Source organism: Mesoplodon densirostris, chromosome 3 (assembly GCF_025265405.1).
Source record: "Mesoplodon densirostris isolate mMesDen1 chromosome 3, mMesDen1 primary haplotype, whole genome shotgun sequence".
Lineage (NCBI taxonomy): Eukaryota > Metazoa > Chordata > Mammalia > Artiodactyla > Ziphiidae > Mesoplodon > Mesoplodon densirostris.
The window spans coordinates 120080455-120103313 of record NC_082663.1 but is presented as its reverse complement, the minus strand read 5'-3'; the positions used below and the strand labels follow the sequence as shown (position 1 = coordinate 120103313).

General features: G+C 41.7%; 1 protein-coding gene across 1 annotated transcript; it reads right to left on the bottom strand.

Moving 5' to 3' along the window:
* Positions 1–16575: 16575 nt before the first annotated feature.
* On the bottom strand, positions 16576–22285 carry ZMAT2 (zinc finger matrin-type 2). The gene is made up of 6 exons (XM_060092018.1): positions 22179–22285; positions 21756–21849; positions 20419–20542; positions 18867–18940; positions 18274–18419; positions 16576–17614 (listed from the first exon to the last, which is right to left on the bottom strand). The coding sequence occupies exons 1-6, from the start codon at positions 22194–22196 to the stop codon at positions 17471–17473; spliced, it is 600 nt and encodes a 199-aa protein (XP_059948001.1). The 5' UTR covers positions 22197–22285; the 3' UTR covers positions 16576–17470.
* Between the last annotated feature and the right edge of the window lie 574 nt (positions 22286–22859).

Genomic DNA, 22859 nt, shown 5'->3' with positions numbered 1-22859 from the left:
AACTACAGACCAGGGGGCGGAGTCAAGATGGAGTACTAGGAAGACGCAGAATTCCCGTCTCCTCACAACTACGGCATCTACCAGGCACCAGTGGGGGACCATGGACCCCTAAGGGGATGGGAGGAACCCCCAGCGACTTGGTAGGACATGGGGTGTGGGGTGAGTGAAGGGGGAGGAGAAGTGGAGGCGGGATGGGACTGGCACCCCTGAGGGGCAGCTGGGGGAGGGGAAGGGATCACACACACAAAGGGGGAAATTGGGGACCATTGGAAGGGTAGAGGATCAGAAGGGAATGTGGCCAGGTTTCCCCTGCCCACTTGGGCCCCCAGGAACCTGCTGAGATCCCAGGCCTGATCCTCTGCCCATGGAAGCCCCCTCCAGCCGTGTGGGTCCTGAGGGAGTGGGAGGGAGGGAAGGGGGAGCAAAAGTAAAGACCGGACCTCCGGACCAGCACCCCTGAGGGGTGGCTGGGGGAGGGGAGAAGTTCCTACACCCAGTGGGACCCACCCACGGTTAGGGGTTCAGTGGCAACTGGGGAGACCCTGGGGGAAACGGTGGGGGAGGGGCATGAAGGAATGGAAGGGAACAGGGCCAGTGCGTTCCCTGTCCACTTAGGCACCAGGAAGCCTCTTGGGCTCCTGGGCCTAATCCTCTGCCCCAGAGCCTCCCTCCTGCCACACAGAGCCCAAGCCCCACCCCTACATCCTCACCCAGGGCCCTACCTCTGCACTCGGAGACCCCCTCCAACAAGCTGGGCCTAAACTCCACCCACACACCCTCACTCAGGGTCCTACCTCCAAACTCCGGAACTCCACACTCCAGAGACCCTCCTTTCGACCTGCTGCCTCTCCCCTTCTGAGCGCAGGTCCTAAGCAGAGGCCCTGCCCCACGCTTGAACGTTGCCCTGCCTAGGCCCCACTCCATGCTCAAATGTCACCGCCCCCACATGCCTAGGTCCGGCCCCACCCTAAACCCCACCCCTGACTAAATTCCACACACACCCCAGACTCCACCCCCATAGCCAATGTTTTTTTTTCTTTTTTCCTATTTTACACTGGGGTTCTGTTTTACCTTGTTGATTCACTGCTGTTGATTCTTTTATATTTTTATTTTTCCTAATAAATCTTTTATTTTTCTAATTTTCTTTTATTCTTTATAGTTTGTTAGTGATCTCTCCTTTTGGCTTGTTCCCCCCCACCCCGCTTTTTCTTTTTTCTGTTGTGGTTTTATTTTACCTTGTTTTAGTTGTTTCAATTATAGATTTATTTTTCCTAATATATATATTTTATCTTTCTAATTTTATTTTGTTTTTTATTATTTGATATTGTACTGCTCCTTTTTTTCTTTCTTTCTTCCTTTTTTTTTTTTTTTAACCATGCCACGAAGCTTAAAGGACCTTGGTTCCCAGGCCGGAGGTCGGGCCCGAGCTCCTGTGGTGGGAGCTCTGAGTCCAAGCTGCTGGACTAACAGAGATCTTCAGACCCCAGGGAATATCAATCGGAGTGAGGCCTCCTGGAGGTCCTCATCTCAGCACCAAGACCTGGCTCTATCCAACTGCCTGCAAACTCCAGTACTGAACATCTCAGGCCAAACAACCAGTAAGACAGGAATACAGGACCACCCATCCAAAAAAAAAAAAAAAAAGAAAAGAAACGAAAAAACATATGCTACAGATGAAGAAGCATGGTAAAAACCTACAAGACCAAATAAATTAAGACAAAATAGGCAACCTACCTGAAAAAGAATTCAGAGTAATGATAGTAAAGATGATCCAAAATCTTGGAAACAGAATGGAGAAAATACAAGAAACACTTAACAAGGATCTAGAAGAACTAAAGAGCAAACAAACAGTGATGAACAACACAATTACTAAAATTAAAAATAGTCTAGAAGGAACCAACAACAGAATAACTGAGGCAGAAGAACGGATAAGTGAGCTCGAAGATAAAATGGCGGAAATAACTGTCAGGGAGCAGAATAAAGAAAAAAGAATGAAAAGCATTGAGGACAGTCTCAGAGACCTCTGGGACAACATTAAATGCACCAACATTTGAATTATAGGGGTCCCAGAAGAAGAAGAGAAAAAGAAAGTGTCTGAGAAAATACTTGAAGAGATTACAATCAAAAACTTCCCTAACATGGGAAAGGAAATAGTCATTCAAGTCCAGGAACCACAGAGAGTACCATACAGGATAAACCCAAAGAGAAACACACCGAGACACATATTAATCAAACTATCAAAAATTAAATACAAAGAAAAAATACTAAAAGCAGCAAGGAAAAATCAACAAATAACATGGAAGGGAATCCCCATAAGGTTAACAGCTGATTTTTCATTGAAACTCTGCAAGCCAGAAGACAGTGGCAGGACATATTAAAAGTGATGAAAGGGAAAAACCTACAACCAAGATTACTCTACCCAGCAAGGATCTCATTCAGATTCGATGGAAAAATTAAAACCTTTACAGATAAGCAAAAGTTAAGAGAATTCAGCACCACCAAACCAGCTTTACAACAAATGCTAAGGGAATTCCTCTAGGCAGGACACACAGAGAAGGAAAAGACCTACAAAAACAAACCCAAAACAATTAAGAAAATGGTAATAGGAACATATATATCAATAATTACCTTAAATGTAAATGGATTAAATGCTCCAACCAAAAGACATAGACTGGCTGAATGGATACAAAAACAAGACCCGTACATATGCTGTCTACAAGAGACCCACTTCAGACCTAGGAACACATACAGACTGAAAGTGAGGGAATGGAAAAAGATATTCCATGCAAATGGAAATCAAAAGAAAGCTGGAGTAGCAATTCTCATATCAAACAAAATAGACTTTAAAATAAAAACTATTACAAGAGACAAAGAAGGACACTACATAATGATCAAGGGATCAATCCAAGAAGAAGATATAACAATTGTAAATATTTATGCACCCAACAGAGGAGCACCTCAATACATAAGGCAAATGCTAACAGTCATAAAAGGGGAAATCGACAGTAACACAATCATAGTAGGGGACTTTAACACCCCACTTTCACCAATGGACAGATCATCCAAAATGAAAATAAATAAGGAAACACAAGCTTTAAATGACACAATAAAGAAGATGGACTTAATTGATATTTATAGGACATTCCATCCAAAACCACAGAATACACTTTCTTCTCAAGTTCTCATGGAACATTCTCCAGGAGAGACCATATATTGGGTCACAAATCAAACCTTGGTAAACTTAAGAAAATTGAAATCATATAAAGTATCTTTTCCAACCACAATGCTAGACATCAATTACCGGAAAAAAAAGCTGTAAAAAAATACAAACACATGGAGGCTAAACAATACGCTACTAAATAACCAAGAAATCACTGAAGAAATCAAAGAGGAAATCAAAAAATACCTAGAAACAAATGACAATGAAAACACGATGACCCAAAACCTATGGGATGCAGCAAAAGCAGTTCTAAGAAGGAATTTTATAACAATCCAATCCTACCTCAAGAAACAAGAAAAATCTCAAATAAACAACCTAACCTTACACCTAAAGCAATTAGAGAAAGAAGAACAAAAATAACCCAAAGTTAGCAGAAGGAAGTAAATCATAAAGATCAGATCAGAAATAAATGAAAAAGAAATGAAGGAAGCAACAGCAAAGATCAGTAAAACTAAAAGCTGGTTCTTTGGGAAGATAAATAAAATTGATAAACCATTAGCCAGACTCATCAAGATAAAAAGGGAGAAGATCCAAATCAATAGAATTAGAAATGAAAAAGCAGATGAAACAACTGACACTGCAGAAATACAAAGGATCATGAGAGATTACTACAAGCAACTATATGCCAATAAAATGGACAACCTGGAAGAAATGGACAAATTCTTAGAAAAGCAAAACCTCCGAGACTGAAACAGGAAGAAATAGGAAATATAAACAGACCAATCACAAGCACTGAAATTGAGACTGCGATTAAAAATCTTCCAACAGACTTCCCTGGTGGCACAGTGTTTGAGAGTCCATCTGCTGATGCAGGGGACGTGGGTTCATGCCCCAGTCCGGGAAGATCCCACATGCCTCAGAGCAGCTGGGCCCGTGAGCCATGGCGTCTGAGCCTGTGCATCCGGAGCCTGTGCTCTGCAACGGGAGAGGCCACAACAGTGAGAGGCCCGCGTATCGAAAAAAAAAAAAAATCTTCCAACAAACGACAGCCCAGGACCAGATGGCTTCACAGGCGAATCCTATCAAACGTTTAGAGAAGAGCTAACACCTATCCTTCTCAAACTCTTCCAAAATATAGCAGAGAGAGGAACACACCCAAATTCATTCTACGAGGCCACCATCACCCTGATACCAAAACCAGACAAAAATGTCACAAAAAAAGAAAACTACAGGCCAATATCTCTGATGAACATAGATGCAAAAATCCTCAACAAAATACTAGCAAACAGAATCCATCAGCACATTTAAAGGATCATACACCATGATCAAGTGGGGTTCATCCCAGGAATGCAAGGATTCTTCAATATATGCAAATCAATCAATGTGATACACCATATTAACAAATTGAAGGATAAAAACCATATGATCATCTCAATAGATTCAGAAAAAGCTTTTGACAAAATTCAACACCTATTTATGATAAAAACTCTCCAGAAAGTAGGCATAGAGGGAACCTACCTCAACATAATAAAGGCCATATATGACAAGCCCACAGCCAACATCATTCTCAATGATAAAAAACTGAAACCATTTCCTCTAAGATCAGGAACAAGACAAAGTTGCCCAGTCTCACCACTACTATTCAACATAGTTTTGGAAGTTTTAGCCACAGCAATCAGAGAAGAAAAAGAAATAAAAGGAATCCAAATCAGAAAAGAAGTAAAGCTGTCACTGTTTGCAGATGACATGATACTATACATAGAGAATCCTAAAGATGCTACCAGAAAACTACTAGAGCTAATCAATGAATTTGGTAGAGTAGCAGGATACAAAATTAATGCACAAAAATCTCTTGCATTCCTATACACTAATGATGAAAAATCTGAAAGATAAATTAAGGAAACACTCCCATTTACCACTGAAACAATAAGAATAAAATACATAGGAATAAACCTACCTAAGGAGACAAAAGACCTGTATGCAGAAAACTATAAGACACTGATGAAACTAAAGATGATATAAACAGATGGAGAGATATACCATGTTCTTGTATTGGAAGAATTAACATTGTGAAAATGACTATACTACCCAAAGCAATCTACAGATTCAATGCAATCCCTATCAAACTACCAATGGCATCTTTCACAGAACTAGAACAAAAAATTTCACAATTTATATGAAAACACAAAAGACCCCGAATAGCTAAAGGAATCCTGAGAAAGAAAAATGGAGCTGGAGGAATCAGGCTCCCTGACTTCAGACTATACTACAAACCTACAGTAATCAAGACAGTATGGTACTGGCACAAAAACAGAAAGATAGATCAATGGAACAGGATAGAAAGCCCAGAGATAAATCCATGCACATATGGTCACCTTATCTTTGGTAAAGGTGGCAAGAGTATACAATGGAGGAAAGACAGCCTCTTCAATAAGTGGTGCTGGGAAAACTGGACAGCTACATGTAAAATAATGAAATTAGAACACTCCCTAACACCACACACAAAAATAAACTCAAAATGGATTAAAGACCTAAATATAAGGCCAGACATTATAAAACTCTTAGAAGAAAACATAGGCAGAACACTCTATGACATAAATCACAGCAAGTCCTTTTTGGCCCACCTCCTAGAGAAATGAAAATAAAAACAAAAATAAACAAATGGGACCTAATGAAACTTAAAAGCTTTGGCACAGCAAAGGAAACTATAAACAAGACGAAAAGACAACCCTCAGAATGAGAGAAAATATTTGCAAACGAAGCAACTGACAAAGGATTAATCTCCAAAATATACAAGCACTTCATGCAGCTCAATATCAGAAAACAAACAACCCAATACAAAAATGGGCAGGAGTCCTACATAGACATTTCTCCAAAGAAGATATATAGATTGTCAACAAACACATGAAAGGATGCTCAACATCGCTAATCATTAGAGAAATGCAAATCAAAACTACAATGAGGTATCACCTCACACCGGTCAGAATGGCCATCAACAAAAAATCTACAAACATTAAATGCTCTAGAGGATGTGGAGAAAAGGGAACCCTCTTGCACTGTTGGTGGGAATGTAAATTGATACAGCCAGTATGGAGAACAGTATGGAGGTTCCCTAAAAAACTAAAAATAGAACTACCATATGACCCAGCAATTCCACTACTGGGCATATACCCTGAGAAAACCATAATTCAAAAAGAGTCATGGGGGCTTCCCTGGTGGCGCAGTGGTTGAGAGTCCGCCTGCCGATGCAGGGGACACAGGTTCGTGTCCTGGTCTGGGAAGGTCCCACATGCCACGGAGCAGCTAGGCCCATGAGCCATGGCCACTGAGCCTGCGTATCCGCAACGGAAGAGGCCACAACAGTGAGAGGCCCGCGTACCACAAAAAAAAAAAAAAGAGTCATGTACCACCATGTTCATTGCAGCACTATTTACAATAGTTAGGACATGCAAGCAACCTAAGTGTCCATCGACAGATGAATGGATAAAGAAGATGTGGCACATATATACAATGGAATATTACTCAGCCATAAAAAGAAATGAAATTGAGTTATTTGTAGTGAGGTGGAGGGACCTAGAGTCTGTCACACAGAGTGAAGTAAGTCAGAAAGAGAAAAACAAATATGTATGCTAACACATATATATGGAATCTAAAAAAAAAAGAAAAGGTTGTGAAGAACCTAGGGGCAGGACAGGAATAAAGATGCAGATGTAGAGAATGGACTCGAGGACACAGGGAGGGGGAAGTGTAAGCTGGGACAAAGTGAGAGAGTGGCATCAACATATATGCACTACCAAATGTAAAATAGATAGCTAGTGGGAAGCAGCCGCACGGCACAGGGAGATCAGCTCGGTGCTTTGTGTCCACCTACAGGGGCGGGATAGGGAGGGTGGGAGGGAGACGCAAGAGGGAGGAGAAATGGGGATATACGTATATGCATAGCTGATTCACTTTGTTATACAGCAGAAACTAACACACCATTGTAAAGCAATTATACTCCAATAAAGATGTTAAAAAAAAAACTACAGACCAATATCCCTTTTTAATACAGATGCAAAAATCCTCAACAAAGTACTAACAAATTAAATTCAACAGCACATTAAAAGGATCAAGTGGGGGAATTCCCTGGCGGTCCAGTGGTTAGGACCCTGTGGTTTCACTGCTGAGGGTGAGGGTTCAATCCCTGGTTAGGGAACTAAGTAAGGTCCCACAAGCCAAGAGGCATGACAAAAAAAAAAAAAAAGTCAAGTGTGATGTACCCCTGGGATGAAAAGATGGTTCGTCATATGCAAATCAATAAATGTGATACTCCATATAAAATGAATGAAAGACAATGTGATCATCTCAATAGATGCAAAAATTTTTTTTTTACTTTTTGCGGTATGCGGGCCTCTCACTGCCGTGGCCTCTCCCATTGCAGAGCACAGGCTCCGGACGCGCAGGCTCAGCAGCCATGGCTCACGGGCCCAGCCGCTCCACGGCATGTGGGATCCTCCCGGACCGGGGCACGAACCCATGTCCCCTGCATCGGCAGGCGGACTCCCAACCACTGCGCCACCAGGGAAGCCCGATGCAAAAAATTTTTGAAAAAATTCAATATATTTTCAAGATAAAAACTCTCAACAAATTGAGTATAGAAGGAACATACTTCAACATAATTAAAACCATATATGACAAGCCAACAACTAACATCATACTCAATGGTGAAAGAGTGAAAACTTTCCCTCTAAGATGAGGAACAAGACAAGGGTGCCCACCCTCACCATTCCTATTCAACATAGTACTGGAGTCCAGCCAGAGAAATTAGGCAAGAAAAAGAAACAAAACGCATCCAAACTGGAAAAGAAATAAAATTGTCTCTGTAGATGACATGGTCTTATATATAAAAAATCCTAAAGACTCCATTCAAACACTGTTAGAACTAATCAACAAATTCAGTAAAGTTTCAGGATACAAAATCAACGTAAAAAATCAGTTGCATTTCTATACACTAACAATAAACTATATGAAAAAGGAAAAAATCCCATTTAAAATAGAGTCAGGGACTTCCCTGGTGGTCCACCAGTTAAGACTCTGCTTCCAATGCAGGGAGCGTGGGTTTGATCCCTGGTCAGGGAATTATGATCCCACATACCGCGTGATGCAGCCAAAAAATTAAAAAAAGAAATCAAAAACAATAAAATACTTAGGAATAAATTTAACTAAAGAAGTACAAGACCTATACACTAAAAATTATAAGACACTGATGAAAGAAACTGAAGAAGGAAGAAGACACAAATACAGTAAGTGTCCTGCATACGAATGAGTTCCATTCCGAGAGCGCATTTGTAAGTCCAATTTGTTCATAAGTCCAACAAGTTAGCCTAGGTACCCAACTAACACAATTGGCTATATACTACCCTACTATAATAGGTTTATAGTATTTTTCACACAAATTACATAAAAAACAAACACAAAAAAATAAAGAAAAAAATTTTAATCTTACAGTACAGTACTCTGAAAAGTACAGTACCTTATCAGCTACATCGCAGCTGCTTTTATGCTTGCTTCTGGACATCCTGGGCTTGAGATAAAGATACTGTACTACTATTACTGTACAGTAAAGTACACAAAAGCACAACCACTTGTAGAGGATGCATACACGTGACAATGTACACCAGACACGTGAACTAATTTACATGATTGGACATGTGAACACATGTTCGCATCTTTGAAAGTTCGCAACTTGAAGGTTCATATGTACGGGATTTACTGCAAATGGAAATACATCACGTGTTCATAGACTGGAAGAGTTAATATTGTTCTAAGATGTCTATACTACCCAGAGCCACCTACAGATTCAATGTAATCCCTATTAAAATTCCAATGGCATTTTTCACAGAAATAGAAAAAACAATCCCCAAATTCACGTGGAACAACAAAAGACCCCAAAAGTGAAAGCAATCTAGAGAAATAACAAAGCAGGAAGCATCATGCGTCCTGATTTCAAACTATATTACAAAGCTATAGTCATCAAAACAGTATGGTACTGGCATTAAAACTAACATACAGGGCTTCCCTGGTGGCGCAGTGGTTGAGAGTCCACCTGCTGATGCAGGGGACGTGGGTCCATGCCCCAGTCCGGGAAGATCCTACGTGCCACTGAGCAGCTGGGCCCGTGAGCCATGGCCACTGTGCCTGTGTGTCCAGGGCCTGTGCTCTGCAGTGGGAGAGGCCACAATGGTGAGAGGCCCGCATACCGGAAAAAAAACAAAAAACAAAAAAAACTAACATACAGACCAATGGAACAGAATTAAGAACCCAGAAGTATACCCACACTTACATGGTCAGCAAATTTTTGACAAGGAATGATGAATACTCAATGGGGAAAGGATAGTATCTTCAATAAATGGTGCTGAGAAAACTGGATATTCACATGCAAAAAATGAAATTAGACCACTTTCTTACACTATTCACATATATTAACTCAAAGTAGACCAAGAGATTAAATGTAAGCAATGAAACCATTAAACTCTGAGAAGAAAACATAGGGTAAAAACTCCTTGACATAGATCTTGGCAATGATTTTTTGGATATCACACCAAAAGCACAAACAAAAGCAAAAATCAACAAGTGGGACTACATCAAACTAAAAAGCTTCTGCACAACAAGAAAAACAATCAACAAAATGAAACGGCAGCCTACAGAATGGGAGAAAATATTTGGAAACCATATATCTGATAAGGAGTGAATATCCAAAATAGGTAAGTGGCTCATACAACTCATTAAAAAAAACAAAATTAAAAATGGGCGATACTTTGAATAGACATTTTTCCACAGAAGATATACAAATGGCCAACATGTACATGAAAACATGCTTAACATCACTAATCATCAGGGAAATGCAAATTAAAACCATAATGAGATATCACCTCACATCTGTTACAATAGCTATTATAAAAAAAAACAGGAAATAAATATTGGTGAGGATATGGAGAAAAGGGAACTTTGGGGCACTACTGATTGGAATGTAAACTGGTGCAACCACTATGGAAAATAGTATGGAGTTTCTTCAAAAAATTAAAAACAGAACTACCATATGACCCAGCAATCCCATTCCTGGGTATTTATATAAAAAAAAAAACCCTACCAATTCAAAAAGATATATGCACCCCTATGTTCACTGCAGCATTATTTACAATAGCCAAGATATGGAAGCAACCTAAGAGCCCATTGATAGATGGACAAAAAGATGTGGAGATATATATATATATATGCAAAGGAATATTACTAAGCCATAAAAAGAATGAAATCTTGCCATTTGTGACAATATGGATGGATCTAGAGGGTACTATGCTAAGTCAAACAAGTCAGACAGAGAAAGACAAATACCTATGATTTCATTTATAAGTGGAATCTAAAAAGCAAAACAAATGAACAAACACAGCAAAACAGAAACAGAGTCATAGATACAGAGAACAAACAGGTGGTTGGCAGAAGGGAGTGGGGCAGGGGCATGAGGGAAATAGGTTAGTGAGATTAAGAGGTACAAACTTCTAGTTACAAAATGAATGAGTCACGGGTATGAAATGTTTAGTGTGGGGAATACAGTCAGTAATAATATAATATCTTTGTATAATGACAGATGGTAACTAGACTTATGGTGGTGGTGATCATTTTGTAATGTACAGAAATGTTGAATCACTATGTTGTGTGCCAGGAAATAAAATAGTGTTGTAGGTCAATTATACTTCAAAAACAAACAAAACTCATAGAAAAAGAGGTCAGGTTTGTAGTTACCAGAGGCAGGGGTGGAGTGAGGGGAATTGGATGAAGGTAGTCAAAAGCACAAACTTCCAGTTATAAGACAAAAAAGTACTAGGGATGTAATGTACAACATGTTAAATATAATTAATACTGCTTTATGTTATATATAAAAGTTGCTAAGAGAGTAAATCCTAATACTTTTCATCACAAGGAAAAAAATTTCCGTTTTCTTTTATATTTGTATCTATATGAGATGTAGAAGTTCACTAAACTTATTGTGGTAATCATTTCATGATGTACATAGGTCAACTCATTATGCTGTACACCTTAACCTTATACAGTGCTCTATGTCCATTGTATCTCAATAAAACTGGAAGAAAAAAATGTTTCAGGAAAAAATGACCTGGCTTCCAGGTTCCTGCAGAATGCCAGCGACCTAAATTTGAATCTCTCCACCTATCCTAAAAACAAACAAATGAACAAAAAGGAAAGCTAGGGAATTCCCTAGTGGTCCAGTGGTTAGAACTCTGTGCTTTCACTGTGAGGGGCCGGGTTCAATCCCTGGTTGGGGAAATAAGGTATTTGGTAAGCCATTTGGTGCAGCAAAAAAAAAACCCAAACAAACAGTAAAACCACCTATGACTGCAGCATAATTTGGAGACAGAGAATATTATAAACTTCATTTTATATATAAACTGGTAACTATACAAACCAAATCAGCAGATCCAGTTACAAAGCCATGCTACTGAAGAGAGGCCAAGATAGTAAAGAAGATTAGAGAGCAGCAGAATCCTACCAAAGGTGGAAGACAGATAAAGTCACCACCAGAAAAAGAGTCCCAGCTTGAGTGGAGAAATGCTGACAATAGGTCTGAGACTTGGTGGATGAGAGGAATTGAGGACTCTAAAAGAAATTCTTGAAAATGAGACCGGAAACGGAAATCTTTGAAAGGCATCTTGTCCAGAGGAAAGAGATGATTTGAAGGGCAGGTATCCCTTGAGGGCTTGATGGTGAAGAGAAAGAAGGAAACAAGGAGTGAAAATGAAGACTACCAGAGAAATGAAAAAGAGTCACAAAATCAGAAGACACATCAACCTGGGCTCCACTCGCAAAAAAGTGCCTTCTATTTGGAAAAAATGCACTCCATTCTACCAACAGAAGAGGGCACTCTCAAACTAAGAAACCTGATAAAACACCCAACTGCCTGCCTTATTTGCAATTGCTGAAACTGGAAAGTAGACATTTCAAAATGAACAGAAAATAGTAAGTATAATATTATATAAAGACAACAAAAAAAGAGAATAATTTTTTTTCAAAACTAACCATGAGACAAGAAAACTCCAACCTGATTTAAATAACCTTAAACAGTCATTTGGTGATATGAAACAATACTGTGAATCAGAAAAATAACTCAGAACAAAAATGGACAAAAACAATAAGATATAAGACAAGAGTTAGTCAAAATCAAAAGAAACTGATCAAAAAGAAAAATCATCTCAGGAAAAAAAAAAAGACTAAATTATAAGATGTCCAAGGGGAAGAGATTTTACTTAAAATACAATAACTGGTTTTGACAGAAGGAATTAAAACAGCCAAGAAAATAAAAATAAAATTAAGAAATCAGTAAGAAAGATCAGAGAGAAAGTGCTAGATAGAGAGGCAAAGAAGGTCCAGCATATATTACAGTCCCTGTAGAAGAAAAACAAAATAATGAAACAGATGTTAGTATTCAAGAAAACTTCCTGGAAATAAAACTTCAATCTACACATCGAAATGGTCTCCCAAGGACCAAAGAAAATTGATATGGAATGGTCAACTGTGAGGTATCTTAGAAAATCAATTAGATTTGAAAGAAAAAAATCCTCTGGACCTCAGGCAAAACGACCAAATCATTTAGGAAGGAAAAGAAAAGAAGTGAGAACCAAGATTTTATATCCAGCCAATCTGTCCTTTAAGTATCAAGGCTATAAAAAATCAGTATTAAATATGCAAGAATTCAGAATACTGTACTCAGGAGTCTCGTTTGAGGAATTTACTAGAGAATGAGTTTCATCCAACTAATACTCATCATGGTGAGTATTAAATATACTAATAAGTTGTAGATATGCAAGTAAAATAAAGGTGGTGACAAGGGTGAGAAAAGAGTATGCAAATTGTTTTCTAAAAACAATATGACTCAAGCTGGAAGGGAGGAAAGGGAAAAATGGAATAAAATAATTGATCGTTATATAAGTAATAGGAGGGAGTCAAGATAGAGCTGACAAACGAAATAATACAGCCCACTTACGGAAAAGTTATTTGAGGACTTAGAAAAAATACAAGTATAACTGGTAACTATTGGAACAAAAACGCAAACATTACTTAACGTCAAAAGTAATTTTAAAAGTAAGTGGGGTTTTTTTTTGGGGGGGGGGGGTAGGTTGTTTTTTAGCACTTCCTTACTTCCTGGAACTACTAGGTGAATCCAAGATGCTCTAGGTTCATCTCTGTATTTCCTGCCCCGGTCCTAGCACCAGCCATTTCTCCAACGAACCCTGGTTCCTAGTCGAATGGGAGCTGAACACCTGCTGGAAACCTGGTCGCTATGGTGCTCTCGTCAGAGGAGTCGTCTCAAAATGCTTTCTCGAAGCGGGATCACTGGGAAAATGAAGAAAGCTGGTATAACAAAAGGGATTAATGGGAAAGTGAAGAAGGCTGGGACAGCAAAAGGGATTAATGGGAAATTGAAGGCTGGGACAGGGGCAAAAGGACTGGAGAGCGCCCGCGGGTCTCGAACCACTCTCAGAAGAGTGGTTGAATCTTAATGCGGTCGAAGGAACCGCTGAGCTATAGCCAGCCCGATTTAAAACTCTGGATTATATCCCCTTGACTGTTAAGAAAGACGTGCGTCACAACCAACCAACCAGAACAGATACGATCCAGGCTGATTTAGCGTGCTACCCCACCCCCAATCCAGACACTCGGAGAGTGCCCATCTGCCGACACACTGCAGTGAGAAGGACCCAGGTCTCCCCTACCTCTTAGTGAGCTCTTCCGCAGTTGCTTCCGGGCTTATTCCCTCCTACCGCGCGGCAGTCACCAGGTCCACCAGTCTCTGGACTTCTGGTCCAGCCTCTACGCTCTCCCGACAACCACACAGGGCCGCTCACTCTGTGGTCTAAACAACTTTCATAGTGCCTTGAGTCAGGAGAGTGGAATCTTTACAAGCTGCTAATTGTTACTTCAGGCCTTATTTTGGAACTTTGCAGCTAAACCCCACAGCTCCTCTCCCAGGTGTTATACAGTTCCCAGGTGTCATATAGTGTCACTCCTTCTGTTACTATTTTTAAAAAATTATTCTAAACTGCACAAAAACACCCTATTCCTTGCATGTATACTGTAAACAGCCACAATTCCTACTTTTCTCCAGGTAACCATGACTATGATTTCAGTGTGTACTCCTCCAGTTTTTTCCCTCAATCTACGTTATTTAACTGTACACACAACATAGTTTTGACTGGCAGGGGTGAAGGGTGGGCTTATTGGGGATTGGGTTGTTGGGTATTGTTGTTACACTTAACAGAATGTCTCGTAGATCTTGTCAGTACATACACTAGATCTAATTCATATATATTGTAATGGCTGCATTATACTCAAGTATAAATATACCAGTTTTATTTTAAATGTTTCACTGTTATAAACATAGCTGCAGTAAACATCCTTGTATGCATATGTACACATAAGCAAGTCTGTTTTTAGGATACTTATATGAGTAGAATTGCTGAATTAAAGACTTCACATTTAAATTTTTGGAGGTTATGGGAGAGATGTGAGAGGCCCTGGGATGCCTGAAGTCACAAAATCTGAAGCCATACAGATCTTTTGTTCCCTAAATACTTTAATTGGCAATTCCACCAGAATGTAAATTCCATGACACTTGGGGTCTTGTTGCCTTGTCCCAGAAGATACTACCAGGGCCTAGAACATGTTCAGCATCTCAGCACTCACTGAACGAACTCATCTAGGCCGGTCACAGGCATATGACTCAACCAGAATGCAAAATTTCCTTGGATTTTTAGAAAGACCACAAACATCAATAAAGCTTCTCTTCCAGAGTTTGGAGTTCTCTAGGATTGCTCTGGGGTCCTAAATTTCCATCCCATCTCCTTCCTCCCTTCGTTTTTAATTCACCAGCTTGAACCCCTCCAAACACCCATGACCTAGACAGACCCCTTGGAAACTCAAACCACTTGCCAGTCCCAAGAGAATTTAGAGAAAATGGACTTCAGAATTGCTTTTTAGTAGAGATGAGCAGAAGTCAGATTCCACCGGTACCAAAGAGGGGGAAATCACTTGAAGTCAAGTTGAATTAGCTGCCAGAAGAATGAACACTGAACCACAGAAGGAACTCAGCTCATTGTAACATTCTCTAGCCTGCCTTGACAGGGGGAACAAAAGGACCCAGTTGACTAGGGTAGATTCTTACCCAAGGACCTGTAGAACACATAATCCTGCCAAGGAAAGCACCAACTAATATGTCTGCAACTGGCCAACAAATATTGTATGAGAAATTTTGAGCCAGTCCTTGAACCAGTAGATAAAGACACATTCAGTGTTTCCATTGGCAAGATTCAGCATCAGAAATAAAATTAGGCAGGGAATTCCTGGTGGTCCAGTGGTTAGGACTCCGCTTTCACTGCTGAGGGCTCAGGTTTGATTCATAGTCAGGGAACTAAGATCCCACAAGCCGTGCAGCACGCTGCCTCTCACCAGCCCCACCCCCCCCAAAAAGAAAAGTCGGCAAAAGAGATGCCTAACAGCAAGGGAATTTTGCACAGAAGTCCAAAGGAAAGAGTATGGTGCTCTGGGGGACCCATAAGTGGTTCAGATGCTACATAAAGGTGTCCAAAGGGCTAGATAAGGCAGAAAATGTCAACAAGCCATACGGTAGCAGCCTTGTTAGCCCAAGCAGAGCCCACTTTTCAAGGAACAGAAGCAACTAAAGTTGTTACAGAATTCACCTGCTTGAAGCTTGTGTAACTACCATTTGTTTTTTTACTTTAAGGAACTTTTTTTTCCGTCTGCATCCCTGGGGCCTGGCACAGTATCGGATCTAGGGAACATCAAAGTTGTTTTTGCTTTAGTTAGCCAGTCTGTACCTTCTAATTCTCAAGTTAGACCCAACTTGAGGCAACACAGCTTCTCAATAGTTCTCAGTGGGGCTAGTAGGGGAGGAATTATGCCCCGCCCCCCTGCAGGGACACAGACATCTTTCATTGTCATAACTTGGGGAGAAGGTGCTATTGGCAACTAGTGAGTAGAGGCTAGAGGTACTCTAGACACCCTACAATGCACAAGGGAGCCTCCACAACAAAGAATTACCCAGCCCAAAATGTCAACAGTGCAAACACCGAGTAACCCTGTGCCTAGCCTAACTGCAGAGAGTTAGGAAAACACTAAGTTTTCAACCCTGAGCTCTGCTGTTCCAGAAACAGAAGATCAAAGGAGGCTAAAATTACAGGAAAAGTTATATTCAAACTCCTCCAGACACAGATCACATCAGAGTAAAGTATAACTCGTGTTGAAGGCACCTAGAAAAAAAGTGACAGGGCTCAAATGAAGGGAGAAGAATAAGTATGGGGAAGAATAAACAATACACAGGGAAAAATATGGGATGTTTCCACCAAATGTGAAATAGGCCCAGTCAATGCTATTTATTATACATGTTGAACAGCCTCTGAGACCCAAGGGCTCTCATATGAGGTTTTCTCCTTTTTCTTTTTTGCATCAAACAGGTTCTTCCAAGAGCCTGCTTACAAGGAAGACAAAAACAGAGTAATCCTCAATAAAATGAAACAAATAGGAAAAGCTAAACAGTTTACATATGAAGAACAAAGGTTAAAAAACTCACCAGACAAAAACCACACCAAACACTCATCCCATTTAATTTCCTGTTACATGCTCTGAGGAAGCTGAGAACACCAGGCCCCAAGGCAGCAATGCTCCTGAGGCTCTAGCTTAGGCTCCCTCTATGTGACAGTTTCATGCATACGCACCCGCACATACCAATGACCCAGGCAGAAGTACACATGCATGCACAGGTGGCCGGAGAACCACAGGGCGGGACTGGGGGAGAATGGCAAAAGGAGGGGCCAGTCAAGGATATGTTATCAACTGGAAACTGGGGACCCAGAGAACCCTTCTGCTGTAGGCTAAGCAAGAGTAAAAATTAAAACAAAGGCAGAACACAGGGTAAATGTAGGAGGCTCAGATGAGATGGACAGATGAAGAGGGAAAGATGCAAGGGGAGTTTCGGGAAAGCAGCCTCAGAAGAGGTGGTTTTTCTTTATTGGGAACTCAGATGATCAGAGGTCCTCTGTCTCCAGTGAAATACTGAGGCTGAAGGAACATGCCACAGCACATTCCTTTGCATCCTGTGCTCTCTCCCAAGGTAGAGGGAAACCACAAACACCCACCTTCTAGCCCTCCCCACTGCCACTCTTAAGGACTTTCCCCAGTACCTCCCAAAAGATGACGCCCACACACACAAAGTTAGGCCTGGCAAAAAGCCAAGCATAGAAAGCCTCAGTAACTCTTCTTGGTGGAACCAAAGCCAGAGAAGCCCATCACAGCTGCCATCTCATCATCCTCCTCAAATGTCAAGTCCTCCTCAGCCCTCCTTTTCTTCTCCTTCTGTTTCTCTTTCTTGTAGGCTTTGGCCTTTTCCTCCTAGAAGGGAAATCACTCAGAATCAGTTCAGACTCGTGAGCCAAATGTTGAAAGAGATAGGTGAGCTTCCTTTCTATCTTTAGAATAACATAATTAAAGACAAGTGAAATTTCAAGAGCAGAGGAAAAGCCACAGTAGAGTTCATAAGGGACAAGAAAGAGAAGTTTTAGCCTGTGGAAAGCATTTCTCAATCCTACATCCCAGTTCATTTCTAGTTCTTAACAAGGTGATGGGAGTAAAGCCACATAATAGGAACTAACATTCTGGGGCACATAGTACAAGCCAGGAACTGGTCTAAGTGCTTTATGTATATTGTATACTAAGATATTGAATATGGGGAAACAGAGGCACAAAGAGGTTATATAGCTTGTCCAAGATTCACAGCCAGTATGTGAAGGAAACAGAATTCTGACCCAGTCAGCCTGGTTCCACGGGCCTGCTGGGGACTAGGTGCATTTAATTAATCACTCCTGTAGTTAAAAAAAAAAAAAAAAAAAGTATGGCCCAGAGAGTCCAGAAAAAAAGGATAGGTTTAGAGCCATTACCTTCAGATTATGAGAGTCCCAAACAAGGGCTATAAATGTTCCCCTTAATGTACAGAAATTCAGGAGATACAACTCTCCTCTGGGGATGGGAGTGGAATGAGGAAGACAGCCTACCTCTTCTCTGAGTTCCTTCATCCTTTCCTCAAAATCATAATCTTTCTGCTTCTCTTCCATCTTCTTCTTGTTGACTTCAAAACGTTTCTTCACCTGATCCAAAGTGGAACGTTCCACACGCATAGACATGCCCAGGTTTCGCTGATCTGGGTAGGGTCAACAGTGAAGAAGGAAAGGTTGTTAAGACATCCTAAGTCCCTCAAAAAGTCTTTTCCTGACATTAAAAAAAAACAAAAAACAGACTCATAAAACACACAGTAAAAATAATTAGGGCTAAAAAAACCTTCCCTGGCAGCAGCCCCAGATAACAAGATATATGCAGCTTTCAACTACCCTTACTGAGCAGATGCACACCAGTGGGGACAGCTGAGCCCTGGAGAAGACCATGGTCTGGGCTTGTTGAGAGCTTAGAACAGATACTCACCTCATGGACTCCAGAAACATTAAATAATGAAGTAAAGAATGACCTATGCTGAAGCAACTAGAGAATTCCCCAGACATTGAAAAAGAGGTCCAACAGAAACTACCCTTTCCCGCACCCCACCTCCAAAACTCAAATCCAGCCCCAATCACAAACTACCTCCAAGTCTTACGTTTCTTTCCATTAATGTGATCCAGGAAGTTGATGGAGTCTTTCACCACACAGTCACAGACATTGCAATAGTATCTAGAAAACAGAAAGAAATAGCACTATGATCAAATCTGGTTGTAAGGATTTTATCGTTTTCAACCAAAAAAACTCATTATTTTTAGGTAACATTTCTTTTTAGAAGAAGCATTCTCATTTCCACAAAGCCTTGGCTCTTGGAAGAGTGTGGCTGCCAACCTCCAAGATGGCCCCCACAATGATCCCACTCTCCTGGTATTCCTACCCTATATAGGTCCTTCCCAATTTGCACCAGCGTTAGTCTGTGTGATCAATAGAATGTATCAAAGGTGATACTATGTCATTTCCAAGATTAGGTTATTAAAAAACATGGATTCTGGGCTTCCCTGGTGGCGTAGTGGTTGAGAGTCCGCCTGCTGATGCAGGGGACACGGGTTCATGCCCCGGTCCGGGAGGATCCCACATGCCACGGAGCGGCTGGGCCCGTGAGCCATGGCCGCTGAGCCTGCGCATCCGGAGCCTGTGCTCCGCAACAGGAGAGGCCACAACAGTGAGAGGCCCACGTACAGGAAAAAAAAACAAAAAAACAAAAAAAAACAAACATGGATTCTGTCTTAGTCTGTTCAGGAGGATCACGTGCCCTGAGGAAGTCACTTGCTTTGTTGTGAGCAGCACTATGGAGCGGCCCATGGAGCACAGAACTGAGGCCTCCAAACCACAGCCACGTGACAGAGCTTGGAAGCAGATCCTCCAGCCCCACTTATACCTCAGATGAATGCAGACCCAGCAGACACTTTGATGACAGCTTTGTGAGAGACACTGAGCCAGAACCACCTAGGTAAACCATTCCCAGGTTACTTCCCCACAGATACTGTGAGCTATCCATTGTTTTATGCTGCTAAATACTGGGTTAATGTATTAATTTAAATAGCAATAGATAACTAACACAAAGAGGAAGGACAACAGTGGATTTACTCAGAGAAGCAGCTCAGAAAAGTGTCACTCATTGTTATCTGTGTTATGCTCCTGCTGGAAAACCTAACTGGACAGAGAGGTAGTGGTGAGCAAAAAGATGAAGAGTTCTTGTGGGACCCTTCTTCCTAAAGGTTATAGTCTTGGTCTAGGAAGAAGGTGCACAACCAGGAAATCCATAACAGCTACAACCTTTGCAGCCAGTCTGGAACCTCAACCCCCTTTATTCACCATCAACAGCTCCTGGGCTCCATTCTAGCTTCACCTAACTTCTCCCCTAGAAATCTCCTCAGTAGTCCTTTTCTTCATTTCTTCCTCTGGCAGGAGAAAAAATAATCCCTTTTAAGATATTAAGAAGTAGTTACAGTGCTAATATGAAAAAGCCTACAGAGTGACCCTTCTTAGAGACACTATTATGTTAACTTGAGACCTTGGAGGACAATGGATGGAATTACAGGAAACAAGGTTGTTATTCTAAGGCCAGGTACCCTGCTCAACAATTCCTAAAACCAACGCAGTTTATGAGACTTACTGCTGGCTGCAGAGAAACATGAAAAGCCACTCACCCTCCCATCTCAGACTGTGGGGTGGTCTTGGTAATGACGATTGTCTTCCCAAGTTTGGATTCCAGATCCACCTTGTAGTCCCTATGCCGGAGAAGCTCTCGCTTGACTGGCTGCACTGGTTTTCCTGAAATATAATGGGGAAGGAAATTCCTTCATTATTAGAGTTCCTTAACCAGAAAGGAGAAGAAACTCATGAAATCCAAAATCCTGAGGTTTACTTTCATGTCTTTTTGAAACCTGAAGCAAGGGACACAACAGTCACTTCTAGCAGCAGCTAAGGAGAAGCTCAACACAGAAAAAATGACAAGCAATCCTTAACTCTCTATATCTTTCCTCCACTTCAAAGCCAACGAGTCTAAAAGCAATGTTTTTGTTTGTTTGTTTTGTTTTTTGCCGTACGCGGGCCTCTCAGTGTCGTTGCCTCTCCCGTTGCGGAGCACAGGCTCCGGACGCGCAGGCTCAGCGGCCATGGCTCACGGGCCCAGCCGCTCCGCGGCATGTGGGATCTTCCCGGACCGGGGCACGAACCCGTATCCCCTGCATCGGCAGGCGGACTCTCAACCACTGCGCCACCAGGGAAGCCCCTAAAAGCAATGTTTTTTATTCATTAATTAACTGAATTGAAGGGAGGAGTTCTGAATTTTCACAAAAAGCAACCTTTTAAAAGAAGAGTAAGACCACTCAATAGTGCTTTCAAACAGATATCCCAAGCATAAAACAGAAAGGAATCTTCTGAGAGCTGGGAAAACTTTTAAAGGGGGACCAACATTTAGGAAATATCTGTTGTATGTCAAGTACTATTGTACAAGTCACATAAAACCCAAGTTAGATTATGCAACGTGGTGTAGAAGCAGAAGAAAAATGTACAGTTTGAAAACAGATGAGAAAATAAGACGTTTCTTTTTATACAGTGGAATCTCTAGGAGAGAAGCACCAACTCCCTGACATTGTATAACGCACAGAGAACAGCACTAAGCGCTAGGTTAAACAATACCATGTTCCCTGCTGCTCTTCAAAAGCAATAATACATAGCAGCAAAATACTCCTTCTTCTGTCACTAGTAAGGATCCCACTCTCTTCTCTGTACTTGAGGAAAGTACGAAATGAGCCAAGCAAAGGTAGGGCAAGGAAGCAGAATCACAGAGCTGGAAAGCACCTCAAAAGCACTTCAGTCCATCTCCTCGCTCTCATACCTGAAGAAACTGAGGACCAGGGAGGCAATGCTCTGCCAAAGGTTACACAAGAAAGGAGGACAGCGCATTTCAACTCCCCACCCACTCTCCAACCATTGCATCGCCTCTTTAATACACTTAGCACTTGATGGAGAAGGCACCCACCATCCTTCTTTTCTCTCTCTTCCGTGAGCCTCTTCTCGGCGAGCTTCTCATATTCATCTTTGTCCCACTTTCGGCGAAAGTCCAAGTTTTTTGTCTGGGGGGAGGAAAAAGCGCTTGAGATTCGTCGCTAATCGTGTCCGGCTCCTGGAAAAACGGAAGCGCGTCCTCGCTGCCAAGGCGGCCCCGGGACCTGGGGAAAGCGAAGCCTCTCCGGACAGCGCCAGGAGGCTGAGGTTGCCTCAGGACCCCAACCAGAGCCCTCCCCGATTCCACTGACCCTGTGCCAGTGCCTTACGAAGAAGCTCTTGAACTGGGGTCATTAGATTGCGAGGAGGTGTCGGGAAGTCAATCGGGTGCAGATACTCGGCGCCGAGAAGCCACCCCCGACCCCCCACCCCAAGCCTCCTCACACACAACACCTACCCCACTGCCCGACGCCATCTTCACTGCGAAGTGAATGGGAAGCCGGAAAAGGCCGTAAAAAGCGGCCTTGAGCCGTAAAGCAAGCTTGCCTCCAATAAGCTTAGACTCTCGTGTTCTAAACGAGCTGAGCACTGGAGGGCTTCTAAAACAGGATTGTCGGCCCCGCCCCTGCTCCAAAAAATAGCGCATGCGCAAGGACAGTATGAAGCAACACGGAAGTAAGGGCGCCTGGAAACGTTTTTGCCGTGGCTTTCAAAACAAGCGTAGATTCAACTTGTCTTTTTAACCAAAGAGGAAAATGAGATTCGGATCAGTGCTCTCTGATCTAATCTAATTAACTTGCGTGCACTGCCAAGAATTTCCAAACCTTCTTTACGGCTGAAGCGCCGTTACAGGTGCTCTAGATGCTTCATTTACCTGTATGCACTAAAAATACGGCCCCAAGAGCGCCGAACTGTTTGTAAAGGCTGCAGCCTTTCCAACGCACGTATGCAAAGCGCTTTTTGCAGCTTGTCTCTTTATCTTGAAGCAATGCTATCAAACTTTGGTTAACTCATTTTTCCTTCAGCTGAGAAACATGAGAGTCATTCAATCTATAGGGCACAGTTTAATCAACATAATGGGACTTGGGAAGGTCGGTCATCAATAACACTCTAGGGTGAAGAACTCTAGCAGACGTCT

What these genes read in the sequence shown, in the direction of transcription:
- ZMAT2 (XM_060092018.1), bottom strand. An exon ending in CCACAGTCTGAGATGGGAGG is followed by an intron (nt 18,941 to 20,418) that starts GTGAGTGGCTTT and finishes TCTGTTTTCTAG; the next exon opens with ATACTATTGCAATGTCTGTG. An exon ending in TGAAGGAACTCAGAGAAGAG is followed by an intron (nt 17,615 to 18,273) that starts GTAGGCTGTCTT and finishes TTTCCCTTCTAG; the next exon opens with GAGGAAAAGGCCAAAGCCTA.